General features: G+C 43.5%; 1 protein-coding gene across 3 annotated transcripts in view; it reads right to left on the bottom strand.

Moving 5' to 3' along the window:
• Positions 1–22620, bottom strand: part of EPS8 (EGFR pathway substrate 8, signaling adaptor) — a 247660-nt gene that overhangs the window by 112705 nt on the left and 112335 nt on the right. For all 3 annotated transcript variants that reach the window (XM_088461541.1, XM_088461543.1, XM_088461542.1), the window contains 3 exons: positions 16342–16415; positions 5815–5935; positions 5472–5560 (listed from right to left, as the gene is read on the bottom strand). In XM_088461541.1, coding sequence (XP_088317667.1) covers positions 5472–5560; positions 5815–5935; positions 16342–16415 — 284 coding nt within the window. The remainder of the gene's footprint in view (positions 1–5471; positions 5561–5814; positions 5936–16341; positions 16416–22620) is intronic.

The raw sequence follows: 22620 nt of genomic DNA, 5'->3' as shown, positions 1-22620 counted from the left end.
GCATGTGATTGGGGTACTCCTTTCTCATTGGTCTCATCCTATTGTACAGTGCATGTGATTGGGGTAATCCTTTCTCATTGGTCTCATCCTATTGTACAGTGCATGTGATTGGGGTACTCCTTTCTCATTGGTCTCATCCTATTGTACAGTGCATGTGATTGGGGCACTCCTTTCTCATTGGTCTTATCCTATTGTACAGTGCATGTGATTGGGGCACTCTTTTCTCATTGGTCTCATCCTATTGTACAGTGCATGTGATTGGGGTACTCCTTTCTCATTGGTCTCATCCTATTGTACAGTGCATGTGATTGGGGTAATCCTTTCTCATTGGTCTCATCCTATTGTACAGTCTATGTGATTGGGGTACTCCTTTCTCATTGGTCTCATTCTATTGTACAGTACATGTGATTGGGGTACTCCTTTCTCATTGGTCTCATCCTTTTGTAAAGTGCATGTGATTGGGGTACTCCTTTCTCATTGGTCTCATCCTATTGTACAGTGCATGTGATTGAGGTACTCCTTTCTCATTGGTCTCATCCTATTGTACAGTGTATGTGATTGTTGCAGCCGAGGCAATCCTTTCTCATTGGTCTCATCCTATTGTACAGTGCACGTGATTGGGGTACTCCTTTCTCATTGGTCTCATCCTATTGTACAGTGCACGTGATTGGGGTACTCCTTTCTCATTGGTCTCATCCTATTGTACAGTGCATGTGATTGAGGTACTCCTTTCTCATTGGTCTCATCCTATTGTACAGTGCATGTGATTGGGCTACTCCTTTCTCATTGGTCTCATCCTATTGTACAGTGCATGTGATTGGGGTACTCCTTTCTCATTGGTCTCATCCTATTGTACAGTGCATGTTATTGGGGTACTCCTTTCTCATTGGTCTCATCCTATTGTACAGTAAATGTGATTGGGGTACTCCTTTGTCATTGGTCTCATCCTATTGTACAGTGCATGTGATTGGGGTACTCCTTTCTCATTGGTCTCATCCTATTGTACAGTGCATGTGATTGGGGTACTCCTTTCTCATTGGTCTCATCCTATTGTACAGTGCACGTAATTGGTGCAGCAGAGGCACTCCTTTCTCATTGGTCTCATCCTATTGTACAGTGTATGTGAAGCCCTATGAGCAGCAGCCTTACTAGCGAATAACAGTCCTCATTCATTCTCAGCTGTCAGAGGAACGGGTGATGCAGCCAATCATAAAGCTGACCACAAGTTCCGCCTCCTATATGGCTCAGCCAGTGTTCCTAGGAGGATGCAGCATCCGCTTATAACAAGCAGAACTGGGCTTGATTTTGGCCTTATTTTTGATGAAGCTGAGGAACCGGATGAGTCAAAAGACTAGTGGAGATGTACTAAGCCTTGGCAAGAGATAAAGTACCAACCAATCAGCTTCTAAGGGTCATGTTACAGGCTGTTTGAAAAATGACAGCTAGGAGATGATTGGTTGGTATCTCTCCACTTTATCTCTCTCCAAGGGTGGGAGGAAAAATGCAACATCCAGTTTTCATGGATTTACTGCATTGCCCAAATGTACTAAGCACAGGAATGCATCATCCAGATGGGTATTGCCACCTTCAGGTGTGCCCTGCACCTTAACCTCGCCCAGAGCACCCTGCATTATAACCTCGCCCAGTGCACCCATATTATGGATGGGGCTCCAATGTGAGCATGTTATGGACTGTGGACCCACTGTGGGGGCACATGATGGACTGGGGACCCACTATGGGCGGCACATGATGGACTGGGGACCCTCTATGGGTGGCACATGATGGACTGGGGACCCACTATGGGGGGCACATGATGGACTGGGGACCCACTATGGGGGGCACATGATGGACTGGGGACCCACTATGGGGGGCACATGATGGACTGGGGACCCACTATGGGGAGCACATGATGGACTGGGGACCCACTATGGGGAGCACATGATGGACTGGGGACCCACTATGGGGGGCACATGATGGACTGGGGACCCACTATGGGGGGCACATGATGGACTGGGGACCCACTATGGGGGGCACATGATGGACTGGGGACCCACTATGGGGGCACATGATGGACTGGGGACCCACTGTGAGGGCACATGATGGACTGGGGACGCACTGTGGGGGCACATGATGGACTGGGGACCAACTGTGGGGGCATATGATGAACTGGGGACCCACTGTGGGGGCCATAGGCAAACGCAGGGGGGGTTTCCGGCTGCCTGCAAACCCCCTCCCCAGCCCACACCATGACCACATTAGAAATAGTAATATAATAGAATGTTACTAGTGCTGCATGTTCTTCTCAGTATCACAAATGAAATAATTAGCACCACCTGTGGATCTTTTAACATATATCAGCCAATAATAAATAACCTGTGCACCAACTAGGAGATCTGAAAAACATGCACTGCTATAGAGCCCAATATGTACATATATGTCCAGGGCAGTGCTATGTTCTTCTGCTGCTCCTCCAGGCTCCCGGGCTTGCTCCAATAGTCTGGAATGGTGCCCACATCTAATATACTAACATTCACATACATACACTATGTATGACACATATAATGGGTTACTGTGATCACTGGTCCTGTATATGCTGGAATTATGACACACAATACACTATGTATGACACATATAATGGGTTACTGTGATCGCTGGTCCTGTATATGCTGGATGTATGACACACAATACACTATGTATGACACATATAATGGGTTACTGTGATCGCTGGTCCTGTATATGCTGGATGTATGACACACAATACACTATGTATGACACATATAATGGGTTACTGTGATCGCTGGTCCTGTATATGCTGGAATTATGACACACAATACACTATGTATGACACATATAATGGGTTACTGTGATCGCTGGTCCTGTATATGCTGGATGTATGACACACAATACACTATGTATGACACATATAATGGGTTACTGTGATCACTGGTCCTGTATATGCTGGTATGACACACAATACACTATATATGACACATATAATGGGTTACTGTGATCACTGGTCCTGTATATGCTGCAATTATGACACACAATACACTATGTATGACACATATAATGGGTTACTGTGATCGCTGGTCCTGTATATGCTGGAATTATGACACACAATACACTATGTATGACACATATAATGGGTTTCTGTGATCACTGGTCCTGTATATGCTGGAATTATGACACACAATACACTATGTATGACACATATAATGGGTTTCTGTGATCGCTGGTCCTGTATATGCTGGAATTATGACACACAATACACTATGTATGACACATATAATGGGTTACTGTGATCGCTGGTCCTGTATATGCTGGAATTATGATACACAATACACTATGTATGACACATATAATGGGTTACTGTGATCGCTGGTCCTGTATATGCTGGAATTATGACACACAATACACTATGTATGACACATATAATGGGTTACTGTGATCGCTGGTCCTGTATATGCTGGAATTATGACACATAATACACTATGTATGACACATATAATGGGTTACTGTGATCACTGGTCCTGTATATGCTGGAATTATGACACAATACACTATGTATGACACATATAATGGGTTACTGTGATTGCTGGTCCTGTATATGCTAGAATTATGATACACAATACACTATGTATGACACATATAATGGGTTACTGTGATTGCTGGTCCTGTATATGCTGGAATTATGATACACAATACACTATGTATGACACATATAATGGGTTACTGTGATCACTGGTCCTGTATATGCTGGAATTATGACACACAATACACTATGTATGACACTTATAATGGGTTACTGTGATCGCTGGTCCTGTATATGCTGGAATTATGATACACAATACACTATGTATGACACATATAATGGGTTACTGTGATTGCTGGTCCTGTATATGCTGGAATTATGACACACAATACACTATGTATGACACATATAATGGGTTACTGTGATAACTGGTCCTGTATATGCTGGAGTTATGACACACAATACACTATGTATGACACATATAATGGGTTACTGTGATCACTGGTCCTGTATATTCTGGATATATGAAACACAATACACTATGTATGACACATATAATGGGTTACTGTGATCACTGGTCCTGTATATGCTGGAATTATGACACACAATACATTATGTATGACACATATAATGGGTTACTGTGATCGCTGGTCCTGTATATGCTGGAATTATGACACACAATACACTATGTATGACACATATAATGGGTTACTGTGATCACTGGTCCTGTATATGCTGGAATTATGACACACAATACACTATGTATGACACATATAATGGGTTACTGTGATCTCTGGTCCTGTATATGCCAGAATTATAACATACAAAACACTTTGTATGACGCTTATTAAAGCTGGTTAAGTACTAATTATGTCCTCTTCATGGACTGGCCTCACTCCCTCTAAACTCAAGCATTTGGAAACCCCCCTCTAGAAATCCTGCGTTTGCCACTGGGGATCCACTGTGGGGGCATATTACGTACTGGTCATACACTGTGGGGGAATATTATGTACTGGGCATACACTGTGGGGGAATATTATGTACTGGGCATACACTGTGGGGGAATATTATGTACTGGGCATACACTGTGGGGGCATATCATGTACTGGGCATACACTGTGGGGGAATATCATATACTGGCCATACACTGTGGGGGAATATTACGTACTGGGCATACACTGTGGGGGAATATTACGTACTGGGCATACACTGTGGGGGAATATCATGTACTGGGCATACACTGTGGGGGAATATTACGTACTGGTCATACACTGTGGGGGAATATTATATACTGGACATACACTGTGGGGGAATATTATGTACTGGTCAAACACAGTGGGGGAATATTATGTACTGGTCAAACACTGTGGTAAAATATTATGTACTGGACATACACTGTGGGGGAATATCATGTACTGGTCATACACTGTGGGAGCATATTATGTACTGGTCATACACTGTGGGGGAATATTATGTACTGGTCATACACTGTGGGAGCATATTATGTACTGGTCATACACTGTGGGGGAATATTATATACTGGTCATACACTGTGGGAGCATATTATGTACTGGTCATACACTGTGGGGGAATATTATGGAATATTATGTACTGGTCATACACTGTGGGGGAATATTATGGAATATTCTGTACTGGACATACACTGTGGGGGAATATTATGTACTGGGCATACACTGTGGGGGCATATTATGTACTGGTCATATACTGTGGGGGCATATTATGTACTGGTCATATACTGTGGGGGCATATTATGTACTGGTCATATACTGTGGGGGCATATTATGTACTGGTCATACACTGTGGGGGCATATTATGGATGGGGCTCAACTGTGAGCATGTTATGGACTGGGGCTCATTAAGGGCTGGAGTATACTGTATAAATAACCATTTTCTCCTATAAGTACTCACTAAAACTTACCAGAAGGTTGAAGCCATGTTTAAATTTTTGGAAACAGTCTACGAACTCCTCCTGGGGAGGGGGCTGTGCACGGAGAGTTAAAAGACCCTCTAGATATAAAAGAAAAAAGAAAATATATCATACACGTTTAACGTTGCTTTAATTGTAACAAAACTAATAGCAGTATTAGGTAAATAGAGTAAGAGGAGAAACAATAGGAGGATGAATACCAGTATCAGCACATCAGTATGTCCGATCATTTACCAGGAAATAGAAAGTATTTTATATAAACATACTTTATATTTAATTTCAAGTGTGAAGAGATTACACCCAATGAACGATGTAGCACGGCATTCATACCTACCTCCAGGACCTTTTTTCTTCCTTGATTTCTTTTTTTTGGAAAGATCTGAAAAGGCTTCAGCTGCTTTTTGCAGTTTTGTAATGAAAAATTCAATATCATCGAGAATGTGGTTCAGAATTTGCTGCAAGAGTGTTAAATGAATTAGAACAGTTAGGACAGGTGAAACCCAACACATCAGCATAACAGATCACTGCGTAATTACTAAGAGTACAGACTTACAGCCGCAGATCTCAGCCTCCTCATACAATAATATGACGTACAGATCACTGTGTAATTACTAAGAGTACAGACTTACAGCCGCAGATCTCAGTCTCCTCATACAATAATATGACGTACAGATCACTGCGTAATTACTAAGAGCACAGACTTACAGCCGCAGATCTCAGCCTCCTCATACAATAATATGACGTACAGATCACTGCGTAATTACTAAGAGTACAGACTTACAGCCGCAGATCTCAGCCTCCTCATACAATATGACGTACAGATCACTGCGTAATTACTAAGAGTACAGACTTACAGCCGCAGATCTCAGCCTCCTCATACAATAATATGATGTACAGATCACAGCGTAATTACTAAGAGCACAGACTTACAGCCGCAGATCTCAGCCTCCTCATACAATAATATGACGTACAGATCACTGCGTAATTACTAAGAGCACAGACTTACAGCCGCAGATCTCAGCCTCCTCATACAATAATATGACGTACAGATCACTGCGTAATTACGAAGCTCAGACTTACAGCCGCAGATCTCAGCCTCCTCATACAATAATATGACGTACAGATCACTGGGTAATTACTAAGCTCAGACTTACAGCCGCAGATCTCAGCCTCCTCATACAATAATATGACATACAGATCACTGCGTAATTACTAAGAGTACAGAATTACAGCCGCAGATCTCAGCCTCCTCATACAATAATATGACGTACAGATCACTGCGTAATTACTAAGAGCACAGACTTACAGCCGCAGATCTCAGCCTCCTCATACAATAATATGATGACGTACAGATCACTGGGTAATTACTAAGAGCACAGACTTACAGCCGCAGATCTCAGCCTCCTCATACAATAATATCTTAAACGCAGAGAGGTCTCATGCTGCAAAGCAATCGCAATGGCTAAGTTATCCAAGGCCACAGAATGCCCTTTAAACAGTCAGTCATGCCTGCGTTCACATAACCCCCCCACATTACCTTCCTCAAACGTTCACTTTGCGACCGATTTCTCTGTGCATACATGATCGCAAAACAACCGTGATGCGTGCACAGCGTGACTTCCATGCATACGCAATGCCTGATCACCTGATCTGCGTAAATCGTACAATGCGTACACTGCTGACATGTTTAAAAAGTCCCTCTACTACCGGTGGCCACTACAGATGCAAAATTGAACCAGTGCTGTTGTCAATGTTCACTAACTGAACACAAGACGGGAGGATTTCTACTCGAACATCTTACTGACACTTACTGGCAACTTAGTTGCATATTATTGTAGAACTGGCAATATAGTTACTTATCACGGCAGATCCAACAACTAGGGTATACAGGTTCATCCTTTAGGATTATTATCAAGCAATTGTTTTTTTTATTATATCACTATTCCAAGTTATTTATGTTAATGTCATTGTAATTCATGTGTATTATTATTTTGTATCTGGGTTTTTTTTTTACTTATTTTTACTTTCATTATTCTTGCTTGTTTGGTCCTTCTAATACTTGAACTCAAAATGTAACAATAATTGGAAAAACCAATCATCAGTATAGTGATTCCTTCATGGGGCACTCTTTTGTACATAAATGATTTGTTAGTATAATTAAAAATTAGCTTTTAATATATGTCCAATAAAAGAATAGGGATTTGTTGTGCTCATTTATAAAATATCTAATCGAGCTCCCTTAGCAATTAATCTCATGAACTTATAAAAATATATCTATTATAAGAATTAGCATAAAGTATATGGTGACTATGTTTGTTTGAATTCATATGCTCATATAGCTCCTGATGGGTACGTAATATATTATAATAGCAGGGTCAGGTACAGGCTGTATGGTGAACAAGCCCTTTGTGGTGAAACACGTGTCCAGTCAGTCACTCCCCACTGCAGGAGGGAGCAGCATGGTAGCACAGTGTCGGGCACAATCCTTTGGTAATTTTAACTCAGGTACTCTTCTTCGGGTGGGTCGTGACCTGGTACGGTGGCGCATTCAGATTTCTGCAATGCTTTCAGCTACAGACACTGCCTAACACCACGTACGGATCGGTGTCCCCCACCTCTCCCTTTATTTTCTATTTGAGTTATTCCTGATCCCTCTCTCATCCAGGTGTCCGCTCATAGAAGACCCTGGACAGCAGAGGGGACCAGGTACTTGTACTCCGTACTTACCATTTAATTATCTATGGGGTTATGTGACACTACATGATATTATCTGCCTATAGTAATTTATAATATTTAAGTATGTCATCCGGGATTGCTATCCTGATATAAATCAGTATTAGGTCATCTGAAAAAATGGGAGAGCAAAGACCACCCTGTAGGCGTAAATATCTCAGAGTACTCTGCTAGCATTTCATGCATATATTTATATATTTTTGGTTACATATAGCTCCCGATGGGTACATAATATATTATAATAGCAGGATCAGGTACAGTTCGTGTGACATAAAAATTGTAAATAATAATTGGAAATCACATATAAATTAGAACTGTATGTAATAATAAGCACTCGGTCATTTGAGATAAATCTATACATTGAGTGTGATAATAGCATGTCTGCTGAGTATCATCCCAATTCATACACCATGATTGGCCAAACACAAATGTAATAGGTATTCTCTTTCCTTTATTTGTTACAATAGACGTCTCTATATTTCTTTCCCTTTAGCGCCTCCACCCAAGTCCTGGATTTTCTTACGCTATACCTGGGGTGGACTTGGGATCACCCGTGAATGGTAAGTATTGGTTTTGTGTCATGTTATACCTTAATATCAGACTGGTAACCTACCAATGACAATGATAACTATGCACCAGCAATTATTCACTTCACTATAACATCTATGTTTATACTCAGAATTACACACAAATTAGTTACATAGTTTATTTTACTGCGACTCTCTGTTCTGCTGAAGATGAATTCAGTTAATGAACAATACAGTAATCATAACATTTACACATTTAACAATTAAGCTGAGCATTAGTTCATAATATCTCTCTATACAAATGACATACTGATAATAACCCATTTCCTTTAAAGCTTTAAAGAGATATTAGCCCTCTCATATTCTGTGCTTAACCTCCCCTTATTAGTCAATGTGAATGGCCATGTTCGCTGGTGCACATGCTAGTAGATTAATATGCATTTAAGTTCTGAAATCCCGGTTTATAGGGAATTCCTAAAATTAGTCGCTTCTCATCCAATGGGCTTTAGTAGTGATATGTAACAGTCTGTAGAGTTAGTCCTTATAATCTTCGGTGCATTGATAGCAATTCTGCATGAATATTGATATAATAGGCAGAAGTCTATGGTGTCTGAGGGCCAGACTTATAATGCTGAGCTGGTGCTGGATGTTAGTAGAACTAATTCCTCTATATATATATATATATATGTATCGGTGGTGTTATCCAATAGTGCTTACTATAATCTTCTGAAGTATTGGTGGCCTGGAATATTGTAGTAGAACTTTACTTTGCAGGTAGTCTTTAAGCTAATGCACTATGGGACTGATTTTAGACTTATCTCTGTCTCCTTCTTTCTCTCCCACAGACACCGCAGCGCTGACTAGACTCCTCCTAGGGGCTGGGCCTCAGACCCTCTGGTTGGCTGACTCATGTTTCGCCTTCTCGGATCTCAGTTATAGGCAGCACTCACTCTCCGGATCCTCCCCCTAATATCTAACTGCGGTCACCTCAGCGTCCCTCCTTCAATTAATTCCTGGTTTCCAGCTCTCCAACACCAGGCACAGCCCCCTCCTCAGGTAAGCAGCCGTCACCCACTCTGGGAGAACTGCTCAACTGCCAGCTCCAACTGTCCCTCTACAAACTGCCAATGGCACCCCATCAGTGCCAGGGATACTGCAATAGTCCACAGTCCTCTGAATAAATTATCCCACTGTTAAACCCCTGCATATACAGTACATTAGCACACTAAACATATTTATAAATTATACACAACTATAAATATACTATTTACATGCTTATAGGTGCCTATGTAATATTGCAAGGTGTTACACAAACACATATGCAAATGATCCCCGGGTGCAACAAATTATTTAATCCTATTGTCGGGTTGGGTACTACCTCAATGTAACCAAAAATATATAAATATATGCATGAAATGCTAGCAGAGTACTCTGAGATATTTACGCCTACAGGGTGGTCTTTGCTCTCCCATTTTTTCTGATGATCTAATACTGATTTATATCAGGATAGCAATCCCGGATGACATACTTAAATATTATAAATTACTATAGGCAGATAATATCATGTAGTGTCACATAACCCCATAGATAATTAAATGGTAAGTACGGAGTACAAGTACCTGGTCCCCTCTGCTGTCCAGGGTCTTCTATGAGCGGACACCTGGATGAGAGAGGGATCAGGAATAACTCAGATAGAAAATAAAGGGAGAGGTGGGGGACACCGATCCGTACGTGGTGTTAGGCAGTGTCTGTAGCTGAAAGCATTGCAGAAATCTGAATGCGCCACCGGACCAGGTCACGACCCACCCGAAGAAGAGTACCTGAGTTAAAATTACCAAAGGATTGTGCCCGACACTGTGCTACCATGCTGCTCCCTCCTGCAGTGGGGAGTGACTGACTGGACACGTGTTTCACCACAAAGGGCTTGTTCACCATACAGCCTGTACCTGACCCTGCTATTATAATATATTACGTACCCATCAGGAGCTATATGAGCATATGAATTCAAACAAACATAGTCACCATATACTTTATGCTAATTCTTATAATAGATATATTTTTATAAGTTCATGAGATTAATTGCTAAGGGAGCTCGATTAGATATTTTATAAATGAGCACAACAAATCCCTATTCTTTTATTGGACATATATTAAAAGCTAATTTTTAATTATACTAACAAATCATTTATGTACAAAAGAGTCCCCCATGAAGGAATCACTATACTGATGATTGGTTTTTCCAATTTTTGTTACTTTTTGAGTTCTAGTTACTCGATTCCAGGGAGCCCCTCCAGCATATAAAATTTATCTTATGATAAAATTATAACATAAGATATGATATATATGGTACCTATTGCTGGTTTTACTTTCAGATGTGAAATATAACAGTGGTTATTATTCCTGTGCGGGATATTCTGGTTTCTTTGGGATAAGGTATGTTTACTGAGTCTCTACACTCAGGGCCTGATTCAGACCCGCTCACGAGCGCTGAGTGCTCGCAAGTGGGTCGAAGTTGCCCAAGTGCGCATGCACGCGACGGAGGCGGCTCCATCGTGCGCATGCGCGAGACCCGAATAACGACGGCCAAGCCGTCGTTATGGGTCTCACACCAAAGGGGGAGTGCTGTCGATGGTGATTGACAGCACGCCCCCTTTAGTGGGCGTGCCGGAGGCGTGGCTGCCCAGACAGAGGCGTTCCCATGGGAATGCCTACCGTCTGGGGCCGGCCCCACTGACATCACTAGTGATGTCAGTGGGAGTGCTTTTGGCTCTGATAGAGCCAAAAGCACTCCAGGGCTTGCGGAAGCGAGACCCTACCGCAGGGTCTCGTCGCAAGCCCGATGGTCTTGACCATCACGACCATCATTTTGGCCGCTCGCTATAGCTGTGGGTGGTCACCCACAGCTATGCGAGCGGCCAGGAGGCCGCTCCAAAAAGGAGAAGGGACAGCCCTGATTCAGAGCGAGCACTCTGTCAGAGCGTCCGGCTCTGAATCAGGGCCTCAGCTCCTTCTAATACTTGTAATGTTTTTTTTACCTGTTTTACCATTTATAAGATTCTCATTAGTTTATTGTAGTTTGTGTCATTTATACCCATTAGTAGAATTATTCACTAGGCATTCAAAGTTTGCGCTCCTATTTTGTCTCTTGTTTGTTTTTATAAGAGGGTCAGCTCCTCTATTGGTAGCAGCAATCACCTGATGTCTATCCAATCTGTCTTTTTGTATGGTCTCTTCTTTATTTTACATTGGATGCAGATTATTATTATTGATCAATAAGTTATTGTTTAATATTTCCTCCTTTGTTGTATAGCACCCCAATTTTGTGTTTTTCTTTTGTTTTATTATATCATTGTATAATAGATATGAGGAAAACTGTCAAAACCAGAAAACATTCCATAAAAATATCGCACATTTAGGAATCTGGCATCATTAGTGGGACACTCATTCCTTTATCTTGTTTTATTACATATTGCAGATTATTAATGTGGTATGATGTCATCTACTAGTAATCATGTGATGTCATTGGTCTATTAGAGATGTCCTCATCTATTCAAAATTTCAAACCTGTGTGTGATGTAATCCCAAATTTATGGGAAGGGGGAATTGGGAAAGGGATTCTGCACTGTAGGGAAATCTGTTATGTATAAACCAACTGTAATGAGCATCATAGGAGTAACTGCTCCTTTCTGAATAAGTTTGTTGGGGGTGCACCCAATAGTCATAAAATAATTCAATAGATAAAAGGTTTTCTGCACAGGCAAACCAAGGCGACTATTTTGTCTGGGCTTTCCTCCTTTTGTGAACAAGCCTACGGGCAAAACGCGCTTCATATCCGAGGACCCTGTCAGCGATCACGTGACCGCCACTGTGCGACACACTCCAGGTGTATACTGTTTACGGCCGGATCGGTTGGTTTGCCTGTCAAGTGTGGGATCGCGAACCAGCTGATAGGATTCATAGCCGCAGCATAGCATTGGCCCATCCTTATCACATGTTGCCTCAGGCGCTACACTATTTACAGCCGGACCCGTCGGCTTGCCTGCGAAGTGTGGAACCGCGAATCAGCTGATAGGTCTGTGATGTGCTGCGGCTGTAGGTCCTATCTCCATCACAGACATCGCATGGTGACACAGGTATTATTCTATCCCCTCTGGTGGCAGTTTGACTGCTCTAAGGGCGCGTTTGATCTCTGCAATGCCCAAGTGGTAACAGGGTCACCTAACACCCGGCAGAGCCTTAACAAATCCCCACTATACTGTTGTTTCCGTGGACACCAGTCTCCCCACTCTCTCATCACACAACTTGCACAATTCTGTGTGAAAGCAGAAGTGGACAGAGGCTCCATCTGCTGCATATACACTGTGTTATCTCAGTAATTTATCCTCTATTATTCACTTCAGTACTATCCACTCATTTATGTGATGTGATTTAGTTATAGTTCTGGAAATGGTTAAGTGATGCTTTATGATTTATGGTCATATGACAAATCAATGTGTGTGATAATATTTATACATCACACTATTAACACGTGATTCCTATGCGCTTGTTGGCATACGTTCTTCTCTCCTTTCTGAGAGATATGATTGTCGCCCCTCTTTTTACCTGCTATAAGAAGTATCATTTTGATCTCTTTTTAGACAGGATTTATAAACTAGTTTCTTTATTCTCAATATTTTTCTTCTTTTTTGGTGCTCTCATACACTGACAATATTTTAATAAGTATTATTAAAATTGAGGTTTTAAAAAATTTATTTATCATATCATACATTTACATATATTGCTTAAGAGTGCCCCACGAAATAGTCTTGGGCCATTCCGGGAGAGGAAGGTAAGAAGGAGATATCTATGATACTAGTGTATGGGGACAGCGGCCCATTCCGGGAGAGGAAGGTAAACAGGAGATATCGGTGATACTAGTGTATGGGGACAGCGGGCCATTCCAGGAGAGGAAGGTAAGCAGGAGATATCTGTGATACTAGTGTATGGGGACAGCGGCCCATTCCGGGAGAGGAAGGTAAGCAGGAGATATCTGTGATACTAGTGTATGAGGACAGCGGGCCATTCCGGGAGAGAAAGGTAAGCAGGAGATATCGGTGATACTAGTGTATGAGGACAGCGGGCCATTCCGTGAGAGAAGGTAAGCAGGAGATATCGGTGATACTAGTGTATGGGGACAGCGGGCCATTCCAGGAGAGGAAGGTAAGCAGGAGAGATCTGTGATACTAGTGTATGGGGACAGTGGGCCATTCCGGGAGAGAAAGGTAAGTAGGAGATATCTGTGATACTAGTGTATGGGGTGTCGAAGACTAATTTACATAATTCCATATTTACATATGCTTTATGCTGTATAATGAAGCAGTACATGAGATTTAACAGGGCATTGGTACTTCCATTTTGTTTCTCTGTCCAAACTTAGTTTTAAATGGAAATGAGTGTATGTGTTTAAGGCCGCACCCGAGGGAAACTGTTTATCTAACACAGTGAAGAGAAAATGCCCATATATGTGTCCTTGTGCTGGGGAAACTATTCAGACTAAATATGGGATGCAGTACTCCATGAGTATCACTCAAAAGGAATTCAGTTTCGAGTCTGATTGTCAAGGAGGAGTTAACAAAAATAAGCTTTGTCTATTATCTGATAATGGTAGTGGGCGTTAAAGGGGCGTATAATCTGAATATCGTAATAATGTATAAGTATTGTGTGACAATGTCAATCATTGTTATTCCTGCATTATAACCCTGGGAGAATATGTCCCAGTTAAAAGGGCTTGATCTAATTATTTAATTAATTAATAAAATGACAAATTCTTAAGTATACTGGTTTGGAGAATATTACTTATTATGGAACAACACCTGTTAAAGGTAATTTTAAACAGGGGACAGCGGCCATTCCGGGAGAGGAAGGTAAGCAGGAGATATCTGTGATACTAGTGTATGGGGACAGCGGACATTCCGGGAGAGGAAGGTAAGCAGGAGATATCTGTGATACTAGTGTATGGGGACAGCGGCCATTCCGGGAGAGGAAGGTAAGCAGGAGATATCTGTGATACTAGTGTATGGGGACAGCGGACATTCCGGGAGAGGAAGGTAAGCATGAGATATCTGTGATACTAGTGTATGGGGATAGCGGCCATTCAGGGAGAGGAAGGTAAGTAGGAGATAGCTGTGATACTAGTGTATGGGGACAGCGGGCCATTCCGGGAGAGGAAGGTAAGCAGGAGATATCTGTGATACTAGTGTATGGGGACATCGGGCCATTCTGGGAGAGGAAGGTAAGCAGGAGATATCTGTGATACTAGTGTATGGGGACAGCGGCCATTCAGGGAGAGGAAGGTAAGTAGGAGATATCTGTGATACTAGTGTATGGGGACAGTATGCCATTCCGGGAGAGGAAGGTAAGTAGGAGATAGCTGTGATACTAGTGTAGGAGGACAGCAAGGACATTCCGGGAGAGGAAGGTAAGCACGAGATATCTGTGATACTAGTGTATGGGGACATCGGGCCATTCTGGGAGAGGAAGGTAAGCAGGAGATATCTGTGATACTAGTGTATGGGGACAGCGGGCCATTCCGGGAGTAAGCAGGAGATATCTGTGATACTAGTGTATGGGGACATTGGGCCATTCCGGGAGTAAGCAGGAGATATCTGTGATACCTCCTGCTTTACCTTCTTGATGAATGGCCAGAATATTTTTTCTCTGCAAAAGCAAGTGAAAATGAAAATTAAGTAGTGATGAATAGACACCAAGGCTTAGTAAATATACACCTTAATGGGAAATGTACTGAACTTTATAAAGCAATAAAGTGGAGAAGTAATAAAGTACCAACCAATCAAATCCTAACTGTCTTGTTACAGGTTGAGTTTGAAAAATGACAGTTGGGAGCTGATTGTTGGTACATTAACACTCTCCACTTAGTACATCTCCCCCCGTTGTGGTGTCATCTATTAGTACTAGAGTTGTGCAGCTGGGTTTTCCTGAAAACCACATACACCCGAACTTTGGGGTCCAGAGTTGAATCGAAGCCCTTTTGGTGTTCCGAGTAGAACAGAGTTCTGGCTCGGGTCTGCTGTAAATTCAGAAGTCAGATTTTGAAACCTAATCTCTGGTTTTTGATTGTATTTAAACTGGTCCAGGGGACACGATTTTAGCTGCTGCTCTCAATTTCAAAAAAATCCAAAACTGAATCAAAACACTAGAGGGTGGTTTTGCCAAAACACGGGGGTCCCTTAGTAGCAGATTATTCATTCATTCACGGTACAATAGCTCACACCACCCAGAGGATATTCGGTGTTCTTACCTTACCCCAGCCGGCGATCTAGGGAGGTGGGACGTGCATGGACCGTGTTGCCAGGGATTTTTGGCTTTAGGTAGTGAGGCTAGGGTAATAGTGGCATGATTCGCCAGGAATAGTTTCATCAAGCCCCCAACCACCCACTTCATAAGGGAAGAGACCAGCATCCGGGAGGTTAATCAGCTCTTCCAGAGTGCAGGAGATAAGCAGATTACTAATAGATCACATCACACAGACTACTAACAGATCAGATGGATCACATTACACACTGAAAGAATCAGCCGATCACTATGGAGCAATCCCTACTCACAACATCTCTGTCAGTCCTGGCTTCAATCATCTGTGGGGTCTCTTCTTGAGCTGCGCCTAGTCTGACCCGGTCATCTGCAAGAGGAACAACAAAAACATTTCATTTCAGTCCAGTTGCCAAATGAAAAGAGCTGTATTTTGGTTCTGGTGCCGCATCATGATCCGCACTCAGCTGTATGATAGACATGGGCAAAATTATTCTTCATTTCCTTTAAATACTCAATACCTGCTATAGAGAATGGATTCACTCCTTATGCGTGCCACACATAAGCGCCACAATCCTCTAATTCCCGACACCAATCAAAACAAAAGTCTACACCTCCTACACCCCAGGTAGTCATAGAGCCAGATTCCTCCTACACCCCAGGTAGGCATATAGCCAGAGGTGGATCTACTGTGGAACTAATGAAGCTTAAGCTTCAGGGCCCCTAAAGCTAAGTTTTATTTTAATGAGTGAATTTTTCAACAAAATCAGTGGAGTTTTTTAAGTGTGTTATTAAAATAAGGTTATTTTAGTTATATAATCATAAGCCAATGGATTGAAGTACTTAATACTGACCTTAGAGTATGCTCTACAGCAGTGCATGTAGGGGGCAGGGGTTGAGTACCCAGAAATCCCCTTACATCTATTCTCCTTGTACACCTGTGCAATGACATACATGATCCATCTTGTAAGAGAATGTTAGGATGGAATGTACCCTAGGCCAAGAGCCTACAAAACAACAAAGAGCTTATCTGCCTTCTTTAATTCAGTTGTTTGTTCCCGAAAGGTAAAGCCCTGATAAGATGCATGGTGAGTGTTATTCCTTTTGATTCGTTAGAAATGGTCAAAGAGATTAAATCATTTCCTGTAGGTAGTAAAGAAGGATTAGTCGGCAACACTATCAATATAAACGTTCAAAGTTCCATATGCCCACTAGATGGCAGACATAAATGCCACCACAAGAAGGATAGTCAGTGTGAGCCATTTCAGTGAGACATCTTGCAAATGGTCAAAGACAGTAGATTTAGGGAGGAGATGTATGAAGCTCTGGAAAGCGTTAAAGAGGAGAGTGATAAACGACCAGCCACTCAGCTCCTAACTGTCATGTTACAGGCTGTGTTTGAAAAATTAAGAGTTATGGTAGACTAACCTTTGGTAACTCTATTTCTTCGAAGTCCATAGGGTCCACAGGGATACCATGGGGTGTTTGGTGCCCAGATCACTCCAACCACAAACAGTCAAAGCATTAGCTCCCAGGATGCACCGGTCTTTCTCTACATATACCCCACCACTCAGCCACAGGCAGACCGTTTTGTAAACAAGCCCAAGGCAGGAGCAGGAGAGAGGAGAAGGAAGAACAATCCACGTAGATCCAAAGAGCATGAACCACATCCAGAGAGGCATCACTTGCAGAGAGGTCCGAGGACTGGAAGGCCTGAACCACAATCTCTTAATTTAAATGGAACCGGGAAACCACTTTAGGAAGTTAACTAGCCCGGGTACGGAGGACAGCTCTGTCAGGATGAAAAATCAAGAGGGGGGGAGCAACAGGAGAGCGATGCCAAATCAGATACCCTGCGGGCAGAGGAGATAGCGTCTCAAGTGGCAGCCACTTGAGGTCTACTGAGTCCGGAGGTTCAAACGGAGGAGCCTGTAGAGCCCGGAGAACCAAGTACAAATCCCACGAGGCCACCGGAGGGACAAAGGAAAGTTATAGGTGGATAATATCCTGAAAGAATGTTCTAACATCATACAGGTGAGTGCTCCTTCAATGGAACCAGACTGATAGTGCAGAAACCTAAACTCTAAGGATACTCAGCCTTGAGAACGCCGAGCACCTGGGAGACCCTAAAAATTGTAGGGTCATAGCCTCTGGGGGAGCACCATTGAAAGTAAGAGTGCCAAACTTTAATAAATGCTGGCTGAGGAAGGCTTACGTTTCATGAGCATCGTCTGGACCATAGAACAAGAGAAACCCTTGGCTCTTAAGAGGGATGATTCAAGAGCCATGCCGTCAAAGACAGACGAGGTAGGTCCAGGTGCAGGAAAGGGCCTGCACTAACAGATCCTGCCATAGAGGAAGTGGAAAAGGAGTGTCTATGGAGAGACTCCATAGGTCAGTGAACCTATGGCGCCTTGGCCAGGCTGGGGCTATAAGTATCACTGTGCCACCTTCTTGTTTGAAGTTTCTAATAACCCTCGGAAGGAGGGATTTTGGAGCAAAATGGTATGCGAGATTGAAGACCCAACTCACTGCCAGAGCATGTGGTTGTGACGTGAGGCCATGAGGTCTACTGGTAGGCTCCATTTGTCCACCAGGAGTTAAAAGACATCCAGGTGGAGAGCCCACTCTCCGGCATGTATGTCCTGACAGCTTAGGGAGTCCGCTTCCTAGTTGAAGACTCCTGGGATGAACACTGCAGATATTGCCGGGAGATGACATTCGGCCCAGATCAGGATGTTTGCCAGTTTCCACATGGCTGCCCAACTTCACGTGCCTCCCTGATGGCTGAAGTAGGCTACCGCAGTCGTGTTGTTGGACTGGATTTGGACTGGCCTGCTCCGGAGAAGGTTTTGCACCCGAGTGAGTGCACTGTACACTGCTCGAAGCTCCAGAATGTTTACAGGCAGGCAACTTTCCTGGGTTATCCAATGTCACTGAAAAATATGTTGACCGGCTACCAAACCCCATCCGCGAAGGCTGGCATCTGTAGTGAGAAGCTCCCAATTTAGAATCCAGAAGAGGTTACCCTTGTTCAGACGGGACATCTGCAGTCACCATGTGAGGGAAAGCCAAACCTCCGGAGAGAGGAGGATCATCTGGGACTGGATCAGATAATACTACCCGTTCCACCGAGAGAGAATCAGCTGTTGAAGGGGCCTGGAGTGGAACTGGGCGTTTTCCAAAATATCAAAGGTGGATACCATGGACCCCAAGACCTGCATTGCTAAGTGAATAAATAGCCTTCAATTATGAAGCAAGTTGCGCACCCGCAAGTGCAGTGCCGAAATCTTGCCTGCTGGCAAAAATACCCTTTGTATTCGAGAATCCAGGAGTGCCCCCATATGTACCATCCACTGTGCCGGAGAGAGGGAGGACTTACTCCAATTGATGAGCCAGAAATGTATTGGCAGGCAGTCCACGGTCAGCTGGAGATGGTGTTGTAACACAGCCGGTGACTATGCCAAGATAAAGAGGTTGTCTAGGTATGGCAGGATTCTGACTCCTGACACCTGAGGTGGGCTGCCATAACTGCCATTATGTAAAGACCCAAGAGGCTGTTGATAGACCAAAGGGCAGTGCCCAAAACTGGTCAAGTTGCTGCAGAACAGCAAATGGAGTAATAGGCAGATATGCATCCTGAATGTCCAAACAAACCATGAAATCCCCAGGCTCCAATGCCAGGACAATTTATCGTAGAGTTTCCATGCGGAACTTGGGCACTTGGATAAATTTGTTTAGGGAATTGAGATTCATTATAGGCCGATGAGACCCGTTCGGATTCTGAACCAGAAAAAAAAAAAGAAAAAAAAAAGTGGAATAAAAACCAGTTCTTCGATGAACCAAAAGGAACCGGAATTATCACACCTGAACTCAGCAGGGAGCAAATGGCTTCCTGGAGAGCTAGGGCCTTGATAGGGTCTAATGGGGGACCTATAAAAAACAACTGCTGGGGAGGATAATTCAGAAAGGTGAGAGCATTTGTTGTTTGACGCCAAGAGTCGGCAAATCGAAGAAGTCCTGTCTCCCCCCTGGGATCCCCCAGGAGGAGGCCCATCCCATCAGGCGGTGGGTTTGTCATCAGACTTGGAAGCTGGATGTCTGGCCGACCAAGACTGCTTGGAACTCGGCTTGGTGGTCTTGTGAGAACTAGGTTGCCTGGGAAAGGACTGTCCTTTTGCCTTACCCTGAAGGCGAAAGGACCAAAAAGTGGACAGCCTAAGCTTAGGAGCAGCTGCTGATGGCACAAAGGGAGATTTTAAGGTTGCCATAGTAACCACTATTTTGTCCAACTCTGCACCAAAAAGCCTGTCTCCAGAGAAGGGTAAGGATTCGAGGGCCTTCTTGAATCCTGTGTCTGCTTTCCAGGACCGTTGTCAGAGGACCCGGCGGGTGACTACCGAGGTTGCAGATGCCTTAGAGGCAAGGAGTTCAGTATCCAATGCAGCTTCTTCCAAATAAGAGGTCGCTTCCTGAATATGGGGATATAGGCCAGTTGTTCCCTGGTAGCGTCTGATGGCAGGCTCTCTTCCAGTGCCTCTGTCCATCCTTCAATAACCTTAGCTACCCAGGCCGTGGCCATAGCCGGCCGAGTAAAAGCGCCAGAAAGCGAGTAGACTGACTTGAGACAAGTTTCCAGTTTATTACCCGTGGCATCCTTAAGGGAGGATGTAGACAGTAAAGGATGTTTAGAGGTTCTGAGTAAGCATGCCACATGCGAATCAACAGTGGGATGGACTTTCCACTCAGTACACTCACTAGTAGGGAGAGGGTAAAAAGACACTAGTCTTTTTGGGATGTGGAACAGTTTGCCAGGAGTACCCCAAGCTTCCCCCATGAGCTCAGTGAGCTGTTATGATTGAGGGAATTCAGCCTTAACCACTTTTTGACTTTTACACATTGGGGTTTTAGGTTTAGGGGCCGGTTCATCATCCTCTATATTCAGGATTGATTTAACCGCTCTCACTAAGGAAGGGACATCCACTGTTTAATGACAGTGCTCATCGCCTGAGATCAACTCAGGGAGAGAACCTTGTGCACCATCTGACTCCTCAGATAATGCGTCAGAATCCAAAAGCTGGGTGGACTGAGAGGATGATACAGTCCATCTATGTACTTTGGTGGCTAACGGTCCCTCCACCTGTAACAGATAGGCGGCAGACGTATGAGCCAAATTCTCAAATGAGTGGGCATAAACATCCATCCAAGGAGGATGCATAGGGGGTACCTGAATAGTAAGCTGTAATAGCTGTGTGTACCCCATGGTGGGAGACAGCGTGGGGGCTGATAAGCAGTCCACTAGCTGTGTCATAACCTGGGATAAGGAGGACACCCAAGGTGGCTCCTGGACAGGGGCTGGTATGGTGGACTGGAGAGTACTACATAACAAATAGCGCACGGAATTATGAGGGGACAAGCCCACTGAACAGGATCTACAAGTAACCAACTCAGGGGCCGCAAGCTCCTGCTTACCCTTAGAAGACATAAGGCTCTATTTAGTATCATTATTTTTACTAAAATAAAGTGAAAAAGTGTGTTTTGACATTATTTTAGTATCACCTAAAGTTACTAAAGGGCAATTGGAGGAGAGTTCGTAAAAATTCTACTCCAACCCCTAATTAAATTATCACTTATTTTTAGTAATCAGATCACATTTCCCATAATTGTAATGGGAAATGTGATCTGACCAATGTTAATAAAAATAAATTGTGAAAAAATACCAGGGAAAGCCCTGTGATAATAACGCCACCTGGACTACCGGCCTCCTGCTCTGCTCTAACAGGCAGAGCAGAGTCCGGAGCTGGCCTCAGTGATCATATGATCTCAGTAATCAGTGATCTAAACAGACCGCAAGCTGATCTCGGCTAAACAGATCACACACTGATCACTGCAAAAAAAATCAAATAAATAGTAAAAAACAAAAGAAAAAAATAAAATATGAGATATGGTAAGAACTTACCTTTGTTATCTCTATTTCTACGAAGTTCATAGGGTTCCACAGGATACCTTGGGGTATAGGTGATTACGTCAAGCATCGGGCACCATAGAGTTAAAGTTTTCAGCCTCCCAGGATGCACTAGGGTCCCCCTCCTATACCCCGCCCCCGAGCCAAGGCATCTCAGTTACGTACCAAGCCATAGGCCGGAGGAGGATAAGGAAGAGAGAGAAAAAAGATCTGGACACACACAAGAATCACATTCTCACCAGAGGGAGACGCAAAAACCGGTGACCAGAGTAAAGCCCATCTGCAGCACAGGTGCGATAGGGCGGGAGTCCTGTGGAACCCTATGGACTTCGTAGAAATAGAGATAACAAAGGTAACTTCTTACCATATCTCATATTTTCTACATCAGGGTCCATAGGGTATCCACAGGATACCTTGGGGATGTCCCAAAGCAGTATCCTTTAAGGGTGGGGACGCTCCTGTGCTGAAAGGAGAATCCGCCGCCCGAAGGAAGCATCCTGAGAGGCGAAGGTGTCAAACCTGTAATACCTCACAAAGGTATGAACCGAGGACCATGTGGCAGCCTTGCAGATCTGGACTGCAGAGGCACCACGTCAAGCAGCCCACGAAG

This window comes from Taudactylus pleione, unplaced genomic scaffold (assembly GCF_031769625.1).
Source record: "Taudactylus pleione unplaced genomic scaffold, aTauple2 ptg001061l, whole genome shotgun sequence".
Classification (NCBI taxonomy): Eukaryota; Metazoa; Chordata; class Amphibia; order Anura; family Myobatrachidae; genus Taudactylus; species Taudactylus pleione.
Note: the sequence above shows the minus strand (reverse complement) of the source record. Positions and strands in the feature narration are given on the sequence as shown.